Here is a 25,768-nt window from a genome sequence, read left to right on the forward strand (position 1 = left end):
TATCTTAATACAGAATGTTGATGTGTGACTGCTCACAGTAAAAAGTAAAAGACGCATTCTTTGGACATATATAATTATTCAGCATTTTTGTCAAACTCAGCCATAGTATTTATGACTATGTATCTCTAATGCAATGTAAAATATGCAACATATCCAAAACATTTACTTATCTTCAATGTCTCCGATATCTGAAGTATAATGTAAATGTGTATTGCTATATGTCACAATAGTACTGTGTTTTATTAACAGAACATTCAGAAGATGTTGGAAATTCGCTAAAGACACTGTGTATACTATGCTTGCCATTGTATGCATGCTGTTACCTATTACCCCAGTGGTGGCAATATCTGAGTGATGTGTATTTCTCTGCAGCTATAGGACAGTAGAGTTACGACAGTAATGCTACACATGTTTTATACTCTCGAAACCGGTAATGATTTAAGGGGGGCCTGAGGGTCATGGGAACCCGAATAACTGATTTTTTAAATTCAATATGATTATGTGATTCCTCTTGATTCTACTAATATATACTTTATGTATACTACCTCATCATTTTAGTGTATAAATGCCCTTCTAAAGCAGATGCGGAGCACAAATGCCTAGTTGTCACACTACTGCCAAACACTAAACCTTGCCTACAATGTCTCGTTATTCAGTTGAGGCGCTGTTATTTCCATAACAATACAATATCCTTGAAGAAGCAGCGAGTCACTGCAATCGATCTTTCTGTTGATACACGTAGATTATTCGAGTTTACGTATGTTTTTCGTGTGTGTTTACGTTGTTAGCATGTTGTTGTCACTGTGTACTTCAGCCATTTTGCATAGTAAAAAGCCAAACGCGAAGAAATTTAATTGCAGTCGTAAATTTTACGGCAATTTTTGGAAATTTTAAAAGTGAAGAAATTGTTATGCTGCAGCGAAGTGAGGTTAGGCATAGACTTTCTCCAGGTAATGCTGCAAAACGCAAGTTTTACCGAAAATTAATAAGATTTTGATGGTGTTAATAGAGAAAATAACAGTTACATTTTACTTGGTAAGTGCAAGCTTTCAGAATTGCTTTTGCCTGTTGTTAATTGTAAACACAGTAATATTGAAGAATCCCATATATTTAGTGAAGACATAGGTAAGAGAATAGGTCTGGCATACAAAATTGTAGTGGAAATTTCAGTCTGTAAAGTAATGAAATGTATAATGACTTCTTGTGTAACATGCACAAATTATAATGAACTGAATATTTGCCTTACTTATGGCTTGAGGTGCGCTGGGAAGGGAAGAAAAACACAGATATCCTGAGCTATGATCTATCTCCCACTGCCACCTGTCAAATTTGAGAGGTATCGTACCGTAAACGTTTGCATAATGCCCTAACAGAAGTCAGTGAAGTACCCATACAGAGCGTAGCGAAAGAAGCTAGGTATTTGTCAATCTATGGATACTGTTGCTGCATTGGACAGTTCCTGGCTGAAGAGAGGCCATCCATCACTGAATGGAGTTGGCACAGGTATGATAGCTCTGTAGATACAGGTAATATCTGATAGAAAACTGCCAAGGTTGTGTCAATAAGGAAAATGAAAACAAAGTGACAAAAACTTTGAAGGTTTCAGTGGCAGTTTGGAAATCGAGGGAGCAGTCTCTATTTTTTGTACGTCAGTTGCTAGACATGGTGTTTGATACATTCATTAACCTGGTGATGATGAGTCTAAAGCCTGCAGTAATATTGTGGCTGCAAGCCCATGTGGTGAAACTGAAACTTTAAAAATAGAATTATAGGGCATATGCAGAAGAGAATGGAGGCAACACTTCGGAAACTATTAAAGCATATGACAGGAAAAAAAATTACTGCTGGCAGAACAATTTGTGGGCAAGGCAGATTCACCACACCAGAAATAGAAAATGTCACCTGATGAGCATCCACAGCATGGCCTCTGCCCTGAAGAAAACATTCCATAGTAAAAGTATCATAGGTGCAAAGGAAATGAGCAAAAAACACATACTACCTCATGCCAGAAACTCTAGTGGTAGAGCTAAAGGTAATATATAGAGACCTTTCATATTCTAAACTCCTGGAAAAATGTTTGGTTGGCAAAACACAGAAGAGACAGGCAGTGAGCCGCTGAAGCTGAAAAAGCTGCTGAAAGCGTGACAAAGGAGGACTGAATAGCAAAGGAAAGAAAGGAAACTAAAGAAGATGAAAAAGACACTCAAAATCAACAAGATTATGAAGTTGGAATGTTTTGACATGTTATCATTGAGAAGAAAATGACACACAAATCTTTAGTTTCAATTTACCATAATCAACATTTTTGCATACTTAAGTATCATTATCTTATCCAATATTAAAAACATAAAACAAAATTTCACGTGAATAATAAGACAGTGCTTGCCTACACAGCGAACCACATTGTTCAACAACGTATTAAATATTTTAAGCTGAACCATGAGATATGTTCTAAAATTATTGACTTCTGAGAATTTTTTTTTCTTTTTTATAAAGACACAAACCCACAGGTTGGTAAATAATCCTGCTTTTCTGTCGAAACAAGTTGAAAATTAAAAGAATAAAATTGATTTTCACCTTTTATTTTATTTTAAATAGTGTACTGAAAGTAAAAACTGCATTAATTCAGTACCTAAAATAAAAATCAATATTTACCCCACTATGTATTGCACAGTTTTTAAATTATTTTCACATAGAGGTCACAATATACTAATTACCTGCTTAAAGTTTTATTCCAATGTCTATCAAGTTTTTGGTGTATTAAATTTCAAAATACCAATAAAAGCCACAGGCCATGACATTGAGATCCCCTTAAGTCTGTTCAAGACACTGGTGGTTTTTCTTAAGACCAGTGGAATAACGTTGTTTGTAGGATCGAATTCTAATTTAGCAAATTTTATATTTGACAGTATCCAATTCTAATTAAGTAAATTTTATATTTGACAGTATTGGGGACAATTACGTTCTGAATTAAGAAAAAAAAGTTTCTCCTGCTTTAATATAAAAATTCCGCATCACTATATTTTACATTTAGACAATCCTCCGCAGGATTTAACACAAATAGTCCTTCCCATTGTTATAAGTCATGGCTTAAAAGTACAGTTTCTCAAAATGGTCTCCAATGCTCCCTCATGAAATGTTTCCAATATACCTGTTACTGTTTCAGTATTACTCCCATTAGGAGAATTGGTAGTTTCATCTTCACATCATGTCTCTAGGCAGTATTGTCTCTGCTCCATTAAGGTATAGTCATGTTATGTCGTCCCCCTCTTACACCTAGTGCTCACAACCTCTGCCACAAATTCTGATTACTTCCATGGTCTAATGCTCTACTTAAGTATATCCAGGGTTGCCATAGGTTCTGCAAATCAGGGGATATAGGGAATTTCAAACACGTCAGGGGAATTTGGAAAAGCACCAGAAAAAGCTCGTTTTTGTCTCACTAGATGAAATAATTTTGTTTACTGAGGTGTCATGCATTGTCACTGGCTACGTACAGCTGAGTGCATGCGCTGCTTCCCTACTCCCTCATTACTACTGCTTTTTCCATTCCTATTATTCCCCTCAGCTTGCATTCAGTGCTGCCACCACTTTTTGCTGCTAGCCATCTGATTCTCAGAGACTGTAGACACAGTGGCTGAAGACAGCAGTCAAGTGTGCATGATTGTGACTGAATGATTGTCTGAATGTGTGTGTGCTATCGTTTTCTGAGAAAACCTATAGCTGAAAATTTAGTTGTGAGAGTATGATTGTCTTTCCTACATGTCTGTCTGCGGCTCAGCAATCACCTTTACAGTGAGTTGCTACCTATGTTCATTATGACTGATTCTCAGAGTATTTGAATAAGTTATCTGTTGCCTGGATTGATCACTATGGTCTCATTTCGTCAACATGCTGTCTGTGGTTCGTGAATAGCTGGCCAAACGAGTCTTAATGGATCAGGCCTGCTGATGAGCCATTTGGTTCCCACTAATGTGCAGGCCCTGCCCATTTGATTTAGTCTCACCTATCTGCCCGCAGGCCGGGTCTGTTTGTGCGTGGGGTAATACAGCGGATTTTCATGGTTTATCCATGGACCAAGGACTGTGGTGCTCCTCAGCAGGCCAGATGTCATGGGCGATGGATTTCAGGAGTTGTGACTGTCTCTCCACAAGTATATTGCACATTGTGACGTTTTATAGACATTTTATTTGTTCTAGTACATTTTGGCTCTTAAAAAGTAGTTTATATGTTAGAAAGTCTCTCCACAAGTATATTGCACATTGTGACGTTTTATAGACATTTTATTCGTTCTAGTACATTTTGGCTCTTAAAAAGTAGTTTATATGTTAGAAAGTATGGACGATAAGAAGAAGAAAATTGTATCCATGGCTGGCGGTTTGTACGCTATGAAGTCATACATTTCTCGAAAGAAAAATCGCAAAATAACTGTAAAATAACAGATATAGCACAGTGAGTGATAACTGACAATATCAAACATAATACAACCAACATTTTACTGGTGGTCACCAACAGTGTTGGTTTACACAATTCTTCCCCGCCTTATACACTTCTTTCAAGAGGCCCACTTTTCCTACGGTTATTTCTGCAATCAGTGAAGGTATTTTAAATCTGTCTTGCGACTCCAAGGAAATGTGTATTTCTGTCACCAAGTGCATTTCGTTTTATTGAAATAAAATTACATCAGTGGTCTTAATGAAAAACATTTAACATTTGGCTTGCTTTCTCCATCTAAAAACAGTTCATTACAAAAGATGTTAATGTTAGTACTTAAGAGTTTTGCTCACATTAGGAAACGCCATCTGCTTGCAAGATTTTTTTTAGATATTTCCTCATTTGTACTATTGTTTGTTGTACGCTGGCTGCAAAGACAGATTGTCAACTTATGTCTCAACTTATACTTGAGATGTCAAAATTTACCAGGAAAAATGCTAAAACTTGTGTGGGAATCAGGGAAATATCGGGGAATTTAACCTGGAGAAAATTGTGGCAACCATGATGTTTATCAGATCAGTGTAATATTACTTAAGGGTAATAACATATGGGTGTATGCAATGAATTACAATTGTTATACAAGAGAATCTGTTATTCCCCATGGTATAAATTGCACTGCCGCCTCAAGTCATTAGCTAGATTAGAAAAGTGTACAAGTTGCCTCTGGTGTGCTATTCCGACATCACAAAGCACTTATTAAGAGACGATAGAGAACTTCATATTACAGACCAAACATGTGAGTGTAGGTGATGAGTTATAACTGTTATGTAATGAAACTGGATATTTTCCATGGTATACTTCCTGCCACAACCTCATGTTATAACTGGATTACTAGGCTGACTAAGTGTACAAGCAACCTTTGACATGATTTTCCCATACCGCAAAGGACTTGTTGCTGGGTGACATGGAATTGTGTAGCATGGGTCTCAACAGTAGTACTCCATAGGAAATAAAATGATGTTTTAAACCATATGACAGACTGTCACTTCTACGTTTTGAGACTAACATCATGATTATTTAATGCTGGTCACTGTTCTCCAAGTAAGTGTTGAGATGATAGTATAATAACAGCCATCATGTTAAGAACTGACCTATCTAGGTTCTGTCTGACTCAGTATGGAATGTTGTGTCCAATATATCGCCTTAACTAAAAACTGCCACATACCTTTGGTATTATAATTATACCACATTTTTTATATCTCTACCATAGGGTGTATGACTGTATCTCTAATGTAATGTAAACCATACAGAATATAAAAAAGTCTTACTTATCTCGCAAAGAATAACAGTATTTGTGGGAACAGTAGCAGTTTATGTTCTTAAAACCTGTGGATCAACAGGGTGCACATTGTCCACTCCACCACAAGGTGATAAAGTATAATCATTACTTTTAAGCAGATTGAAGTCAAAATGGAGACTTACAGGTATTTTTGTACATTCCCCAATGTAGCAAAGAACTCATCATATTTTCTGCAAGTATGTCAACTTGTGACCACTTTCCATTTTCTGTATACACGGTGAACAAAAAACGCCACACTTAGAGGTTGGTGTATGATTTTTCATCTGGATTCAAAACAAAAGTTTATCTAGTAAAATCAAAAAGTGTGCATTTTAAAGACACATGTACGAAAACAATGAGCTGGCTGGAAACACTATCATATCGTGCAGCTCACTGGAATCTACATGGAATGTGTGTCACCCCACACCACCATACAAGCCACTGTATCACACTGAGTAGACAGTTCGCATGTCAAATCCACATCCACCATGGAGCTATAGTTAGAATCTTTGTCAGGTTCCTTTTTTATTTTTTAGATATATGTTCCCTAGTTATTGTCGTTTACAAGCAAGACATCATTTTCTCAAGGGACAGTAGCATATCACATGACAGTGGGATCCATGAAACTTCATGCTTGTGTCTACTAACCACGCAGTGCATAATCATAACTGGTCCTGTCACGTTCATGCGGGTCACATTCTCGACAGAGTACACAAACGATGAATGCGTCAATATGTTTTTGATGCTGGGTGTGCATTATAACTATGCTGCTGCTACTGCTCATGCGTAGCTGCATAGTACCCTCAAAGGCAACAACCTGATAAGAGTGAAACTTCCTGGCAGATTGAAACTGTGTACCAGACCGAAACTTGAACCTGGGACCTTTGCCTTTTGCAGCAACTGCTGTACCAACTAAGCTACCCAAACACCACTCACGATCCATACTCACAGCTATACTTCGTCAAGTACCTTGTCTCCTACCTTCCAAACTTCACAGAAGCTCTCCTGCGAAACTTGCAGAACTAGCATTCCTGGAAGAAAGGATATTGCAGAGAAATGGCTTAGTCACAGTCAGGGGAATGTTTTCAGAATGAAATTTTCACTCTGCAGCAGGGTGCGTGCTGTTATAAAACTTCCTGGAAGATCAAAACTGTGTGTCAGATCGAGACTTGAACTCGGAATCTTTGCTATCACAGGCGAATGCTCTACTACGTTTTCCAGGAGAGCTTCTGTGAAGTTTGAAAAGTAGGAGACGAGGTACTGGCGGAAGTGAACCTGTGAGTAAGGGTCATGAGTTATGCTTGGGTAGCTGAGTTGGTAGAGCACTTGCCCACGAAAGTCACATGTCCTGAGATCGAGTCTCGATCCGACCCTCACTTTTAATCTGCCAGGAAATTTAATAGCAGTGCACACTCCGCTGCAGAGTAAAAATTTCATTCTGATAAGAGTGATTTCGTCACCTTTAGCAGTGCCTCTGAGAAACCGGTAATATTCATACACAAGAAACGGACCGACGCTGTCCATTGACTAGACATATTTCACAAGTACAGTTTTGAAAATGGCTTTTTCACCATGTGGAAGATACCGAACATTATATAAATAATGTAATATGGACCACCAATCTAGCTTCGTTCATGTAGGTATTTTCCACCTCCAAAACAGCCATTATTGTTTGGAACACAACTCACATGTCACCCAAGAATGTGCCTTTCACGCACACTTTGGCATAAACCTGTGGGCTGGAATCATGGAAGGAGTGCTTTTTGGCCCTTACTTATTGTTGGACAACTTGAATGCGTTCCTGCATCATACGTTTCTTTGCTTTACCTTGCCTGACACATTATAAAACGTTCCATTTGGCATTTGGTGACAAGTATCGTTTCGGCATGATGGTGAACTACCACACTTTAGAATGAATGTATGTAACTATTTAAAAGAAGCATTTCCAAGGAAATGATTTGGTCATGGAGGTACAATGTTCTGCCCTCTCCCTTCCATAGACCTTAATCGACTAAATTTTTACTTGTTGGGTTACTTAATTGAACTTCACCCATGGATCTACAGGACCTAATAGCTTGTGTGCATGCCACTTTGGCAATGGTGGCTGCAGGTGTGTTGTACATCCAGTATGATCCAGTGATTGGTAATGTGTTTGCTAATGCTAGTTGGTCACTTTGAACATTTTCTCTAAAATGAACTCTGGCTCTGTGAAGATAAGCCTGCACCTCATACATACAGAATGAAATTACTGTGCACAACATAATGTGCAATCTAGTGTAGTCTACCTATTGAGTTTTTTGTACCTCACTGGATACAGGTGATGTTACTGTATCCACTATTATTTCCTGTTGGTTTTATTTGTGCGATGGACGAAGTAGTCATTTATGTCTGTGAGAACTTCGTGTTATGTCTTAACCTGTAAATAAACATAATAATAACAGAAATAAATATATAAGATACTGCATTTTGGAGCTGTAAATTGGATATAATTTGCTGCTTTAACTGAGAAAAAGTGTTTGGTGTAAACACAACGTGAACATTGGCGACTCTGCATATAAATTCCCTGCTGCATTGGCTCATCTCATTGAACTAATGGGACAGCTCCAGCGCAAGTCATGTTGCAGGCAGCTGCAGCATTGATAAAGCTTTTTTTATAAATCACATTTCTATTAAACTTCTTGGCAGGATTAGGTTTTGCTAGATACACTTTTCTCTTGACTCAGGATAAGGAATTGTATGCTGACCACCAAGTGTAGCATTTTCTCTTCACTTTGTGTAACAAATTTAGATATCCTGTATTCCTCTTTCATATCCAGGTCTTTTTCCATATTCTCTGTGTATATAAATATGCAAATTAAGAAAGATTTCGTAGAAGAATATTTATATTCTTACTTGTTACTCCACCACGTGTTGCCTGCTTTTTACCATCGATACATGATATTGATTCCCCATCCAATCAGAGCATCTACAAAGAGCATGGGCAAGAGCACTTCCTCTTCTTCTTTCTCCAAATGTACAGCAAGAAAAATTTCCGTAAACGCATAAAATGCTAACTGCCAAAGCCACCCCTTGTATACACTAAAACACATGGACTTTGGTGTAATACACTACAGTGTGGGTTAGTTATCTTAAGTACAGCTTTATGCTTTTGATTCTTAAAACAAGTGACACTCAATCTCAGCTTCTTGTATGTTAAAAACACGCAATACTGATCAATTACAGCTTTCAAAAGTGTATAGTCCTAAAGCTCTGAGTGCATAGTGACCACTGCACCACAACGAAATGGCATCAAGAAGGTGCTGACCCGCACACCAATGGAAAGAGTGGACAGCACCATACCTCCAGGAAGACAGAATTCAGTGTCCCTGTCACTGCTGACTTGACCACCCACCCATCACTTGTTGGGCCCAGTTCGGTCGCAGACTTCAAGAGCATCAGTACTGACTAATATAAAGACGATACTAAGCCTGTGTTCTGCGAGTAGTAATAGAGATCCAATGTAATTTCATGTAGGAGGCACAAGAAGCTCAGGAAGCCACCTCAGAAAGTCAAGTTAGGTTATGTTTATTGTTCGTTTACAAACCAAGATTCATAATAATCTGCAAATATATGTACAGATTATTTTGGATTCCCACCATAGGCCACTGCATCTTCTCTTGTTCCTTGTTTGTGTCGGTGCTGACTCCCACAACAGCTGCCACAACATCTGGTGACGAGGATTACAGAACCAATCCTTCACTCTTTGCTGCTCTATCACAATGTATCACTAATATTTCTCTCTTTTCTTTCAGAGGAGCGTTGCTACTAATTGTGTTTTTTCTTGCAGACTAGCTGCAATACTTCAGCTAGTTGTCTATTTGAATCTCTTCTAATTATTTTGTTGCGGCACTCTTCTCATTAACATGGTCTCTAACCCACCTCCTACACCACCTGCGCCTACATCTCCAGCTGCTGCTGGCTTTGATCTAATGCAGTTTATTCAGTTTCAGAACCACTATATCTCACAGCAGATGACGACAGTCCAGCAGCTCATTAATTCACAAGCTGCTGAAGTATCAACTGTAACAAAACAGCCAGCCACATCCATGGCGTCACCTCCGTGCATTCCACCGTTCCAAGCTTTTAATGAAAACAAGCGCAAACAGCCCGCCACACCGTGGACAGAGTAAACAAGTGTCTACACATGTGCCTGCTGTGAAATAATGTCCGCGTTACTTTCCTGCACATAAAAGACCACATTGTCCTTCGCTGAAAGCGACTTGCTTTGCTCGTGGGAAGCCAAGTCATGTACAGTGTGTGAGCTTGCAAATGAGAAAGAAGTAGAACCATGCTCGCTCTCGAAAGTGTGGACCACCTTCTCACTCAGTGAATGTCGTTTTTTCTAAACCAGCTACTGGTTCTAAGAACGACCAAATTCAGGATGTACCTTTATTCTGCCAAAGTGCTATGCACTGACAGTCAGACAAGCTCTTCGTGAACTTAGTCATTGTTGAATGCTGTATGTGACGTCAGTTAGAAACTGGCACTTCAATTATATTGCGTAATCGTGACTCTAATGAACATTTGGGCTTGTCACTGTTGAGAAAATCGTGCACACAATTTACTGAATATAACGGTCAGGACATACCAGTGCTTGGTACATGTGGTTTGGCAGCCACATTCCAGTCTCACACCAGAACAGTGACATTTACAATTTTGCTTTTGAGAGACTGTTAAAATATTTTTGGGTTAGATTCATTTGATTTGTTTGGCCTTTGTTTTCAGGGTAATGTGCTTTCTGTTTCTGCTTTCAACCTAAAAGAGAATGTTACTCAGCTGATTGAGGAGTTTCTTGATTTATGTTCTAAAAGACTTGGCAAAGCAAATAATTTTGTGGCGTACGTTACAATGAAGGACAATGTGCAATCTAAGACTCTAGGGTGCGTCCTGTCCCTCATGCACTTAGAGGCAAAGTTGTAAGTGAACTCAAAGAATGGAAAGACAATGGTGTTATTGCTCGTACTCACTCCTCTAGCCAATGGGCTTCTCCCTTAGTAATCTTAACAAAAACTTCTGGAGGACTGTGTCTATCGGCTGACTTTAAATCCACTGTGAATCCACACACAGTAATTGATACTTATCCATTGCCTCATCCTGAGGAATTTATGGACAGGCTTGGTGCAGGCCGCAAATATTTAAAAATTAACTAACAGGATGCGTATTTGCAAATTGCACAAGATGAGGAGTGTTTGTAGTCATCACACATTTAGGGTTGTTCAGATTCCACGCCTGCGATATTCCAAAGCTAATTAGAACATCTTATTGGAAAAGTTTAATTCTGGTCAAGTTACTTGGACGATACCGTGGTGTCAGGACATACGCCAGAGAAACATATTGGTAACCTTTGTACACTTTTTCAAGTACTTTCAGCTGCAGGTTTGAGGCGTCACCTGGACAAACGTACCTTTTTCCAGACTGAAATTCAGTACTTAGGCAATGTTATTAATAACCAAGGTGTTAATTCCCTTTAATCTCATTAGCGGCCTGGTACCTCAACGCCCTGTGGAACGTGACTGAATTGTTGTCAGTTCTCGGGAAGATGATACATTCAGTTTATACCCAATGCAGCCCAGATTGTGGCTCCGTTGTATCGTTTGCACCAGATGAGTGTGCCATTGTTTTGGTCCTAACAGTGTCATAATGCATTCCAGAAACTTAAAAATACCCTTTTCAGTGTCAGATGTCTTGATCATCTCTATCTCACTAAGCCTGTCTGTGGTTTTGACAGTGGACGCTTCTTCGTATGGAATCAGAGCTGTGCTCCCGCACAGATTTGGTTCACAGGGCAGGTCGATTGCTTGCACTTCCAAGTTACTGAACAAGACCCAACTTAACTATTCCCAAACCGAGAAGAAAGAACTCGCTATTATCTATGCCGTGACAAAAGTTTCGCCATTATCTGTTTGCTCAGAAGTTTTACATAGTGACGCACCATAACCCACTTGAGTCTTTGTCTCATCCTTCCAAACTAGTTCTGCTGCGCATGGCTCAGAAGCTGCAACATTGGGCTTTGTTATTGTCACAGTATCATACGAAATATTGTACCGGACCATGTCGAAACATGTAAATTCTGACACTCTTTCTTGCCTTCCTGTAGGTTCTGATTCTGAATTCGATGCTGCTGCCGAATCTTGTTGTCAGATCGATGTATAGGACACTGAACTCTTACAGACTTTTCCACTACATTTTAGAAAAACTGGACAGGAAACAGAAGTGGACATTTTGTTGCACTATATCTCTACTGCTTCGCCTCTTTCGGTGAAAACATTCAGAATTCTTTTGTGCGCCGATATTTTTCTCGTAGGCATAGCCTCTCCTCCAGCCCGGTGTGAGTTTATTGCAAAATGAGGCTGGACAATTGTGTGTGCTTATTCATAAAGTGTTACAAACAGTTGTGTTGTCATTGCTCCACCAAGGACAGGAGAATTGCAGACACAACACAGTTAGCACATTAGTAGTGTATTTGGCCAGGCTTGGATGTCCACAATGAACGGATGACGTCAAGTGTTGTGCTTGTGCTGAAAATCTAGCGGCCCCACCGCAAACTTTTTCAGCTTGGCCAAAGTCTCAAGTCGCTGTCGCAACGAGTGCATATTGACTTTGTTGGTCCCTTTTGGAACATTTGCTGGCTTATTGTTGTGTACTCTTGTAGCAAATTTCCGTCTGCAGTGCTCATGACATTGACTACATTGTGTAGTACCATTCAGGCTTTGTAATCTATTTTTTGCTTGGAACATTTGCCTGAAGTGTTGGTTACAAACAATTAAAAATACAGTTTTAAGATATGACTTATAACCATGAAACAGCTTGTTCTTTTTGGCCCTGTGGAGGACTGTCTATACGCAAAATATAGTGATAGGGAACTGTTATTTCAGAGCAGGAGAGATATATTTTCTTCTATCCAGAACATTGGTCACCACAATACTGTCAAATATAGAGCTATAACAAAATTAAGAATGGATCCTATAAGCAATGTTATTCTACTTGTTTTAAGAAAAGGAACCAATGTGTTGATGAGGCTTAAACCATTATATATTTCCAGTATGAAACGTATATGGAGCATTACTGTTTCAATTTGGCTGTTCTATAGCAGCAGAGAAATACACACGGCTCACATATTGCCAGTATGCATACAATGTTAAGCATAGCTTGTGCAGTCTTTAGAAGATTTCATGCATCTTCTAAGTGTTGTGGTAGTAAAATGCCTCAACTCGACCACAGTACTTGTGACTATGTGTCTCTAATGCAACCTAATGACATATAAAAAATTGACCTGTACTATTGACTTCGGCATCTTCCGTTCACAAGTGTGCTTTGCAGTGTTGGGAAGAGCATGCCAGAGGCAGCTTGTACACTCTGCTAGGTAGTTGCACCTTAATGCTGTAGTGCCGAGAAAAATATTCGATTGAGATAAGCGACTTCGACAGAGGGCAGATTATTATTACACAGAACCTGTGAACGAGTATCTCGAAAATGGCGAAGCTGGTTGAATATTCACGTGCTACTGTTGTGAGCATCTATGGAAAGAGGTACAAAAACAGTGAAACTACCATTAGGTGCTAAATGGTTGGACGTCCATGACATGTAACAGGGCATAGGGTTTGGAGGCTATTCTTCTCCGTAAAGTAGGACAGGTGGTGATCTGTAGCATGTCTGCCTAAAGAGCACAATACTGGTGCACACACAAGTGATTTAGAGTGCATCATTCATCTACACAGCAGACACCCCTATGTGTTTACATGTTGACCAAATGAAATCGCTTATTATGGTTGCAGTGGGCATGGGTCCATTGAGATTCAACTGTTTTTCACTGGAAATATGTTGGCTGTTCGGGTGAATCAAATTTTTGCTACACTACGTCAATGGTCCTCTCCACAAACATCATCATCGATATGAATGGCAGCTCAAAACGTGCACTGCGCAATGGACACAGGCTGAAGGGAGCAGTATTATGCTACCAAAGATATTCTCCTGTGCTTGCATGGTACCTATGGTAGCAGTCAAAGACATACTGACAGCTGTAAACTAGCTGCTTCCCTTGTTGCTTGTTGTCTTCCCGATGGTGATGTCATCTTTCAGCAGTATAATTGCCATAACCATGTTACAGTGGTTTGAGGATCATTACAGTAAACTCATGTTGATGTCTCAGTGACCAAATTCGCTTGATGTAATCCTATGGAAACCATCTGGGTCGCTATTAGGCGCCATTACCGTTTATGCAAATTAGTGGCCCATTATTTGTGCGAATTACATGATCTGTGCCTACCACATACCTCCACAAACCTAGCAATAACCTGTTTTATCCCTGATACACAGAAGCGGTGATGTATTTCTTTCCAACGATGGACAAAAAAGCTATTAAGCACGTGGTCACAATGTTTTGGCACATCAGTGTAGATAGCCTACACTTAGGAAGAGTAATATACACAGGAAGTAACTGAAATATTTAACAGAAGGTGAGGAGATTTAATATAAGTGCTACGTGTAAGGAGAATATGAAACCACATATGTGTACTCCTCTAATAAAGGGATTCTAAGCATTCTATGTTTTCAATATTATACATAAAATTACATAGTGCCTAGATCAAACAAACTACGTAAGCAAATATTGTCAAATAAGATTATGCAACTATATAGGAGGTAAATGACATATAAGACAGCGCTAGTCTTAATTTGATAGGGGTATGCTTCTGTAATAAGTCAGCATATAGAGTCGGGTTTTTCAGTATGTATTGATTTACTGCTCATGGTCGTACATGATGTGGCTTTCTATAAGACAATTCTTGAAGACTGTAATAAATCGCAGAGGATGGGTAACTGCTACAGGGACCTGGATGTTGGTAAATGTAACTACTACAGATATATATGTGAAATGGCTCATTACTATCCAGTTAAAAGTAAGTTCCAGGCCGCTGGGAATCTTATCCATAAGAGAAGTGGTTTATTGAACACTTGTTTGAAGTACTGTTCATTAGTCATTTGTTTATTGGTCATAGTTACTCAATCTGTTGATATAATCATTTTCTGATTTGTTGGCTGTAGAGTATAAGTATCATGAGGTATACAGTTGTGCACAGACTTTAGCTCTTTAACATCACCTCCCCTGTGATATGGTGGTCTCCAGCCCAGAACCCGCACAATTTTGGTGTCCCTTGCACTACTGCACTGTCTACACAAATAGGGGACAACTTATGTTATGTGCACTCGGTTCATTTTTCATCTGTAAACAATACCTCATCTAAACTCATGCTCATAAATTAAGGATACTGATACATGGTGAAACAATGCTCTGCTGGGTGGTTTGCGGGTTTAAATCACCTCACGGTATGACCATGCAGTGCATTTGACCTGCAGTCTTTGCACGGTGGCTCTGGCAGCAATCTGCATACGCAGAGCTGTGTTAGTGCATGTCAGAGTACGGTGCAGCGAGGAAGTGTGCAGATCTTTTCAGACGTGCTAATGGCGACTGTGTGTTGAAAATGGCTCAAAGAACACATATTGATGACGTTATGAGGGATATATCAGTAGGGCGAATGGAGGCTGGTCAAACACAGTAGGTCGTAGCATGGGCCCTCCGTGTGCCACAAAGTGTGATCTCAAGATTATGGCAACGATTCCAGCAGACAGGAAATGTGTCCAGGCGCTACAGTACGGGATGTCCACAGTGTACAACAACACAAGAAGACCAATACTTCACCATCAGTGACTGCAGACAGCCACGGAATACTGAAGGTAGCCTTGCTCGGGACCTTACTGCACACACTGGAACAGTTATCTCCAGACACACAGTCAGCAGAGGACTGAACAGACATGGTTTATTTGCCCAGAGACCAGCAAAGTGCATTCCACAGACTCCTGGTCACAGGAGACCCTGTAAAGCCTGATGTCAAGAACACAGTACATGGTCACTGGAACAGTGGTCCCAGGTTATGTTCACGGATGAGTCCGGCTATGGTCTGAACAGTGGTTCTATCGAGCTTTTAATCTGACATGAACCAGGAACCAGATATCAACCCCTTAATGTCCTTGAAATGGACCTGTGGGGTGGGATTGTTATTGGTGCACATATACTCCTGCATGTCTTTGACAAAGGAACTGTAACAGGTTAGGTGTATCGGGAGGTTATTTTGCACTGGTATGTCCGCCTTTTCAGGGGTGCAGTGGGTCCCAACTTCATCCTAATGGATGATAACATACAGCCCCACCGAGCTGCCATCGTGGAGGAGTACATTGAAACAGGAGATATCAGGCAAATGAAGTGGCCTGCCTGTTCTCCAGACATAAACCCCATTGAGCACGTCTGGGATGCTGTCGGTCGATGCACTGCTGCATGTCTCCAAACCCCAATGACACTTCAGGAGCTCCGACAGGCACTGGTGCAAGATTGGGAGGCTATACCCCAGCAGCTGCTTGACTACCTGATCCAGAGCTTGCCAACCTGTTTGCGGCCTGTGTATGTGTGCATGGTGATCATATCCCATATTGATGTCAGGGTACATATGCAGGAAACAGTGGCGTTTTGTAGCTCATGTGTTTCGGGACTTTTTTCTCAGCTTTTCACCAATACTGTGGACTTACAGATCTGTGTTGTGTGTGTTCTGTAGGTGCTTATGCTATTAGCGTCAGTTTTGTGTAGTGCCACATTGTGTGGCACCACATTCTGCAATTATCGTTAGCATGAGTGTGGTAGTCACATGTAAGCAAAACTATGGCCCTTGTCCTCAGATCACTTATAGCCATTTGCTCTGATATACAGAGTCTAGCTGATGTGAACCAACTTGACTCTGTATATATGTGACATTAATTACCTCTAAGTTATCAGGCTGTGGTTATAATTACTGCATACTCTACGGATATTTTGTGATATGTCATGTCATTGTATTTTATTCATGAAGGTTTTGAAATCTCTTTATCCATGTTATCTGCCTGTATTACATTTCTGAAGTTGACAGATTTGTCAGAACCATTTAAGTGCAACTAAATATTACACCTGTGCAGCTGATGATTGAATTTTATTCTCAAAAATATATATTGTGTGTGATTACTAATATCACACAATATTTATTGTATTGCTCAGTACATTGTATCTTTTATTATGTAATCTTACATTTATGTTGGAATAATTAACTGTCTTATAAGTGAAAAGTTAGTAATGCTACATCATTTACGAAAAATATTCCTATTTTGTAGAAACAATAATTTCTAATCCAGAAGGATGAGTGTTCACTCAGATAGCACAGCTATGTAAAATTAATGAGTAGTGGTGGAAAGTTCTAGAAATACACTATGTAATATTGTGACCAATTACTGAAATTGTGAACAGTTCTGTAGATAAAGATCCTTACGCCAGTTTGCAAAATAATTAGGTTCACCAAAAAATGTAATTATAGTATTAAAGCTTCTGTAAACTGTAATAATTAAAATAATTCAGTGCCTTAGAAACAGATTAGCGTATTTGTAGAATAGTTGTCAGAGTTATTTGTTTTATAGAATTTAGCATAAAAACTGTGAACTGATAAAAATGTTCCTTACAAACATATTTGTACTTTGTCTTGACCTTCACGTCTTATGTAAAATCATTTGTATTAATTCTTTTTCCTTGTAGTCAATGTATAACATATATTCTAAAAATACTTGATGATTTTCTCATTTCAATGAAAATTTGGCGGTATATGTCATATTTATCAGTGTTTCTTAATAAAATGTTATGCAGTGACAGATAAATCACAAATGATAAGACAGTGTTACAGTTGCTAGAAAGTCATTATGTATCATTAAAGCAATGCAACTGCAAGAGATCCACCTTTACGTTTTCTGCATGTGAAAGAATACAATGTATTAAATTTATCATCAGTAATGGACACCACCAACTGAGCAAGTTAAATATGGTATTAAGATTTCATCAAATATTTCCTGCTCTGTAAGATTCAACCTGATTACATGCAAGCAGTCATAATTCAATTTGATTATGATGCAAAACACAGAATATGAGTTACGTACCATTTGAGTGTAGACTAATGTTTCAGTATGTAAGACTTTCTCTGCAGCATCCTTAAGAAAATGTTGGAGTATATTTGATGAGAAATGTTGTATGAGGTCCAAATAGTGACATTCAGGCAAGTCTCTTTGAATGTATGTACCTCAGCATTTGGATGTTCTACTCATAATTTACTAGGGACCACATGATGGCACCATCTACTACAGAATCAGTTATTGGTCAAGGCTTGTAGTTCTGTTCTAAGAATGTGTGAAAAGTGTTCTGTTTGCTAAATAAATTAAGTGAACTTGAAATTTTATGTACTGATGAGCTGAAAAACACTTCTGTAATGTGCATAACTGAACACTGGCTGCCTAAAGATGCAATGTCAGTCATAAAACTTGCAGACTTCAATGTTTCATCATCATTCTCTAGAATTACATCCAGTCATGGAGGGTCATGTATATTTGTTAAAAGTGGCATTAATTATTGTAACATAAAAACCATTGAACTGTTAGCTGAAGAGAAAAAGTTTTTGAAGTATCTGCAGCTGAACTCTCTGCATTAAAATTAATAATCATCTGTGTATATAGGAGCCCTGATGGGAACTTAAATGATTTCTGTCATCAACTACAAGTAGCTTTAAATACTATAAAAAACGCCAAGAAAACAGTGACCATATGTGGAGATTTTAATATTGATTTTCAAGAAATCTCAAAAGACCAGCAAAGCCTAATGGCCCAACTGTAAACATATAACATAAAAGCCACCATAGATTCTCCTACAAGAGTTACACCAACAACTAGCTCAACAATTGATCAGATATTAATAAACACAGATGTAAATCACAATTTCTGTGCTGGAAATCTTAATACTGTCTTCAGTGATCACAGTTTGTTGGTTTACACACCCCAAGTGAAACAACTGAGAAACAGGAACTTGTAAAAGAAACAAGAAAATTCACTAACAAACAAATAAACTTTTTTATACAGAGACTAAGTGAAGAAACCTGGTATGAAGTGTATACTTGTGAAAATACTAATAAAAAGTTTGAAAAATTCATGGAAATCTTCATGTCATACTTTGAAGCCGCATTCCCATTAAAAAAACAAAAATGTCAACCTAACTTCAAAAAGAACAAATGGATTACAACAGGTATTAGAATCTCTTGTGCAGAGAAAAGAAGATTACACAATATGGCAAAGACACAAACATGCCCCAGGAATTTCATTTGTACTTGAAGAATTACAAGAGGATCCTCAAAAATGTTGTAAGGAAAGCTAAAACAATGGCAAATGACAATTACATTGAAAATTCAAAAAACAAATCTAAAGCTATATGGGAACTTGTAAAAAATCAAACAACAAGTGAAACTAAACAATAATAAAATATAAACTTATGTTATGAAGGACAAATGATTTCTTGCCCAACAAAAATTGCAGGTACCTTCAACAAATATTTTGCAAATGTAAATGAACAGTTGGTAAGTGGACTGGAAGAACACAACAAAATATCACCTCCATCATCCAGTAGTGTGAGAAATGTGTCTACATCATTGTTCCTTTCACCCACAAATACTGAAGAAATTTTTTCAGTTATAAAAACCTTGGAGACAGAGTACTCACGTGGAATTGATGGAATATCAGATGCAATTATTAAAAAATGTTGTCTTGCCTTAGCTGAACCCTTGACACACTTGTACAACAGCGGACTGGCATCAGGAACCTTCCCTTCATGTCTATAAACAGCAAAACTGAAACCACTGCTCAAAAAAGGAAATCCAGAATGTGTTTCAAATTATAGACCAATAGCCCTACTGCCTGTATTTTCAAAAAATTTAGAAATTTTTTTTATAAGAGATTGTCTGATTTCTTAAATAAAAACAAAATTCTCTCTCCCTCGCAGCATGGCTTCAGGAAAGGCTAGACAACTTTTTAAGTGCAATATTTGAATTTCTTAATGAAATCTATACTAAACTGGTTGCAAGTGAGTTTGTGACGGGCATATGTCTTGATTTATCTAAAGCTTTTGACGTCATTGACCATAATGCCCTAATGCAGAAGCTTGACCAATTAGGAATTAGAGGTATATCCAATGAGTGGTTCAGGACATACCTATGTGGTCGCAAACAGGTGGTTGAAGTGCAATACACTGCCCATAACAAAATCAGCTACTACTATTCACGATATGAAAATGTGAAATATGGCATCCCTCAAGAATCAGTATTAGGATCCATTTTGTTTCTCCTCTATGTCAATGATCTTATGTACAACAGGTATTGAAAACTACCCTTCAATTTGCAGACAATACAAGCTTCCTTATTAGTGGTAAAACAGAAGAAAAACTAAAAGACTTTGCAATCCAAACAATGAACAGTGTAGAACAGTGGTTCAGCTATAACAAGCTAATTATAAACAAAGAAAAGACAGTAGCACTGAACTTCTATAACTTAAAAGGAAGACACCACCCAAACATACAAATAGCACTTAAGGACAGAGTTCTTGAAAGTGTTGACAGAACAAAATTACTGGGACTCTGGCTCCAGAACAACACAAAATGGGAGGTACGCATTGAATATTTCCAAAGAAAGTTAAGCAAAACCTGCTACATGATAAGGATCTTAAAAACTTGTTGCAGCAAAGCCAGTCTGTTAAATGTATACTACTCCTATGTTCATTCAGTAATTAAATATGGCATAATCTGCTGGGGCAATGCAACAACAAATATTAAACTTTTCAGGATTCAAAAGAGAATATTAAGAATTATTGAAGGGGTAAACAATATGAAATCATGCACACCCATATTAAAAAAATTGTCAGTTCTTCCTCTTCCTTGCATTTTTATCTACAAACCATCAGTTTACATCAAACAATATATTGATAGACATCCAGATATCTTATTAAAAAATGAAGATACACATGCATACAATACAAGGCTAAAATCTGACCTTCATATGAAACAGGTGAGAACATCATTGTGCCAAAAAGGCACACTACATACTGGGTTAAAGATTTACAATAATCTGCCTAACCATATTAAATCAGTAGGTAAACCCAGTAGTTTTAAGGCTGAACTAAAGGCATATTTAATTGATCATTGCTTTTACAGTCTGACAGAATACCTAGAAGCCAAACAACAAAAATAAAGATGTAATATGAATGTTCTACTTTGTATGTTGCCTCTAATGTTTGTTGTATGTATGATTCTTTGCTAAATTACTTCAATATCTAGTCCTTAGGAATGTAATACAAACTGTATTTTATCTTGTAAATACCTAACCATGTCCAATATCCTTGTATATATTCTACACATGTAGGATTTGAAAGACTAAATAAATAAATAGAGACCACATGGCATTCAGAGGCTATGTACCTAAGGTTGCATGTCAAGGAGCCACATGAGAGGGCTCACTGAACTCCCTGTCAATCAACCTACAATGGGGTTCATGGCATTCATCATGGTTTGGCTCTGTAGAAGGCTGAGGGCAGTAGTTTCAAGTGCTGGCTGACACCTAATAATCAGAAATCTTGGAATGTCTGGGCATATGTGGTGGGAGGAGGAGCCTCCCGGAGGCCCTAGAAAGTCGGTTACGCATCTGGAAATGCTGAAGTGTATAAGGAACACTCTGGTTTGCTGATCACCTATTAACATCAGATAGGAATTTCTAAAGAAAACTGGTGAGGAAGATATGTTCTGATTGGCCCACATCTGGAGACATTCTGTGGTGGAGATCTATTAAACTTGGTGGGTTTCATGCTATTGGCAAAAACAGGTACATTTTCCCTGCTTGGTAGTTGTGGCCACAATGGTGCTAACGGCAGAGTTGAGAACAGGGACACATGAAGACAAACGCTCTTGGTTTTGATGTGGAAGATGAAAGGTCACTGGTTGTGGACAATGAGGACTCTTGAGTTCAGATGGTGAATGGGACTTCAGAGTGTCGGAGTCCTGAAGAATGAGATTCTGGTTCTTCACATGTGACCATGTATGGCCAACTTATTGTCGTAAAGAGATTAGTAAGAATATGTGGAAGCACCAGCATTAACAGGCCACTGATGTCTGCAAAGAGGACATACTGTTGCCGCAGTACCATTATCACATTTATATTGATAGTATCAATTTCATTTATTATTTATTCATCCACTGGAGTAACTAAAACATTTTGTGGATTGCATTCATATCAGTGACTGAATGTGCAGCTAGGATACAGAAGTACTCCCCCATCTGCTTCATACCTTTATTGTGGTCACTTTTTCTGATAGTCGTGTCACTGTGTCGTATGCTGTGTCATTGCTTTTAATATAATAAAACATAAATTCAATTTTATTTGTATTTCATTTCAAGTAACATATAATTTCCTTCAGTTCTTTATTATTATTATTTGTTGATTGAGTAAAATTAGTCATTGAGTAAAAGCAGTAATTCAGTAGGATTTTACAGCAAGTCTCCACCTTAGGATTCCATGATTTGACTATTTTTTTAAACTGCAATTCTACTGCACAATTACAATTTGACGTTAAGTCTTAAGGGGTAGGGAATTTTTTTTTTTTTTTTTTTTGGGGGGGGGGGGGGGGGGGGTATTAGTTTGCAACAGAGAATGAGCATTTCCATCATTCTGTTACAATTTCACAACCACACATCATGGGGGTTTTGTGCCCTATATGAAAAAATATATACAAATTAGTCCTCCTGTTCATGAACCATACCCTTTGCTGTTAAGTTCTGAAAGCAGGGAAACTTAGAAGTGTAGCTATTAAGGGGAAAATTTGACTGTATGTACTGTTAGAGGATAGTAAGAATCAATAATGATGCCTATCATCACATAAAGTCGCAGATGGACTCTTGAAGAAACCTATTAGAACAACTGAGAAGAATTTAAATTTATCTGTTGTACATAGAAGTCTCCAATTTGTGGTGAAATTTGCACACAAGTAGGCTGCATGAACTTAGTTTTATGTGGGTCACCAGAAATATGCAACAAATAAGATATGAAGAAAAATGTAATGTGCACAGATGCTGCTAGTTACTACCATACATATAATGATGCAAAACATAAATGAATTCTTGCATAAAAAAGCACTAACAATGCAGAAAAAAGGGCAATGACATTTTGGTTTGAAGAAGAAGAGTTAATTACAGGAAGGGAGGGTTGAAGCATTTGTCTTATAGGTGAAACTTATTATCTAATGATCAATAAAAATGTTAATTGATGGTAGCTGAGGTTTCTAATATTAATATTGCAGAACTATTATTATTGAGAATTATAAGGCTTCCAAAAATATCTAGTTGATGTCAGCATGCCATTAAAAAAGAAAACATAGAAGAACTGAACAAGTTAGAGACACAAATAGGCAACATACTCAGAATCTTCAATGTCATGACGAGTGTTCATTGTGAGGGCACATGTTGCTTCTTCAGTTTGCATTCTTTGTGAAATTGTTTGATATGTCTTGGAATTCAATTTGTCTTCCATTACACCTTGGAGTTCAAAATCTGAATAAAGTTTCTGGAGACAAAAACACAATACAGATCAGATTCATATATTTGTTATTAGAGAATTAAACATTTATAAGGAATATATTAAAATTTCAGAACAATTTAAAACCTGAAGTTCATGTGGTTAAATTACTTCACTCAAGCTAAGACGACTCTGAACAGTTCAGGTATTCTTCTTACTTTTACAGTATTAAATGATATCTGATGTCTACACTGTTCTAACTGTAAAGAAATAACATTATCTGGACAATTTCAGAATAAAATAGCAAGTAACTAATACACTTTATATGAGGGATTAGATAAATGAACATTAAAACCACAAGTAAAAACATGTAAAATTGGACCACACTAAAAGTATAAAACATGGGCCAATGAAGACAGATATGGACTGTTGTAAAGAGTATACTGAGATTCCATTCTTAACATGATGAAGAATGAAACAAAACAGTGAGAAACATAGCAATGAAATGGTAACTGATTGACACTTGATGTCAAGGAATATGAGCAAAAGTAGTTGCCTAACACCTTGATGACATACGTTGAGTACATAAGATGAGAAAACATATGGACATACTGACGGGCTATATATATAAAAAAAACAAAGATGATGTGACTTACCAAACGAAAGTGCTGGCAGGTCGATAGACACACAAATAAACACAAACATACACACAAAATCTTTCGCAACAAACGGTTGCTTCATCATTCATCAGGAAAGAGGGAAGGAGAGGGAAAGACAAAAGGATGTGGGTTTCAAGGGAGAGGGTAAGGAGTCATTCCAATCCCGGGGGTGGAAAGACTTACCTTAGGGGGGAAAAAGGACAGGTATACACTCGCACACACACACATATCCATCCACACATACACAGATACAAGAAGACATTTGTAAAGGCAAAGAGTTTGGGCAGAGATGTCAGTCGAGGCGGAAGTACAGAGGCAAAGATGTTGTTGAAAGACAGGTGAGTTATGAGCGGCGGCAAATTGAAATTAGAAATTAGCGGAGATTGAGGCCTGGCAGATAATGAGAAGAGAGGATATACTGAAGGGCAAGTTCCCATCTCCGGAGTTCTGACAGGTTGGTGTTAGTGGGAAGTATCCAGATAACCCAGACGGTGTAACACTGTGCTAAGATGTGCTGGCTGTGCACCAAGGCATGTTTAGCCACAGGCTGATCCTCATTACCAACAAACACTGTCTGCCTGTGTCCATTCATGTGAATGGACAGTTTGTTGATGGTCATTCTCACATAGAAAGTTTCACAGTGTAGGCAGGTCAGTTGGTAAATCACGTGGGTGCTTTCACACTTCGCTCTGCCTTTGATCGTGTACACCTTCCGGGTTACAGGACTGGAGTAGGTGGTGGTGGGAGGGTGCATGGGACAGGTTTTACACCGGGGGCAGTTACAAGGGTAGGAGCCAGAGGGTAGGGAAGGTGGTTTGAGGATTTCATAGGGATGAACTAAGAGGTTACGAAGGTTAGGTGGATGGTGGAAAGACACTCTAGGTGGAGTGGGGAGGATTTCATGAAGGATGGATCTCATTTCAGGGCAGGATTTGAGGAAGTCGTATCCCTGCTGGAGAGCCACATTCAGAGTCTGATCCAGTCCTGGAAAGTATCCTGTCACAAGTGGGGCACTTTTGGGGTTCTTCTGTGGGAGGTTCTGGGTTTGAGGAGATGAGGAAGTGGCTCTGGTTATTTGCTTCTGTACCAGGTCGGGAGGGTAGTTGCGGGATGCGAAAGCTGTTTTCAGCTTGTTGGTATAATGTTTCAGGGATTCCGGACTGGAGCAGATTCGTTTGCCACAAAGACGTAGGCTGTAGGGAAGGGACTGTTTGATGTGGAATGGGTGGCAGCTGTCATAATGGAGGTACTGTTGCTTGTTGGTGGGTTTGATGTGGACGGACGTGTGAAGCTGGCCATTGGACAGGTGGAGGTCAACGTCAAGGAAAGTGGCATGGGATTTGGAGTAGGACCAGGTGAATCTGATGGAACCAAAGGAGTTGAGGTTGGAGAGGAAATTCTGGAGTTCTTCTTCACTGTGAGTCCAGATCATGAAAATGTCATCAATAAATCTGTGCCAAACTTTGGGTTGGCAGGCCTGGGTAACCAAGAAGGCTTCCTCTAAGCAACCCATGAATAGGTTGGCATATGAGGGGGCCATCCTGGTACCCATGGCTGTTCCCTTTAATTGTTGGTATGTCTGGCCTTCGAAAGTTTAGAAGTTGTGGGTCAGGATGAAGCTGGCTAAGGTAATGAGGAAAGAGGTTTTAGGTAGGGTGGCAGGTGATCGGCGTGAAAGGAAGTGCTCCATCGCAGCGAGGCCCTGGATGTGCGGAATGTTTGTGTATAAGGAAGTAGCATCAATGGTTACAAGGATGGTTTCCCGGGGTAACAGACTGGGTAAGGATTCCAGACGTTCGAGAAAGTGGTTGGTGTCTTTGGTGAAGGATGGGAGACTGCATGTAATGGGTTGAAGGTGTTGA

General features: G+C 38.7%; 1 protein-coding gene across 1 annotated transcript in view; it reads right to left on the reverse strand.

Annotated features, from left to right (window-relative positions):
- LOC124722506 (calcium-dependent secretion activator-like) overlaps window positions 1-25,768 on the reverse strand; it is a 798,081-nt gene that overhangs the window by 76,821 nt on the left and 695,492 nt on the right. Inside the window, exon 25 of the mRNA XM_047247660.1 lies at window positions 23,150-23,295. Within this exon, the coding sequence (XP_047103616.1) occupies window positions 23,150-23,295 (146 nt within the window). The remainder of the gene's footprint in view (window positions 1-23,149; window positions 23,296-25,768) is intronic.

This window comes from Schistocerca piceifrons, chromosome X (genome assembly GCF_021461385.2).
Source record: "Schistocerca piceifrons isolate TAMUIC-IGC-003096 chromosome X, iqSchPice1.1, whole genome shotgun sequence".
In the NCBI taxonomy this organism is placed as follows: Eukaryota; Metazoa; Arthropoda; class Insecta; order Orthoptera; family Acrididae; genus Schistocerca; species Schistocerca piceifrons.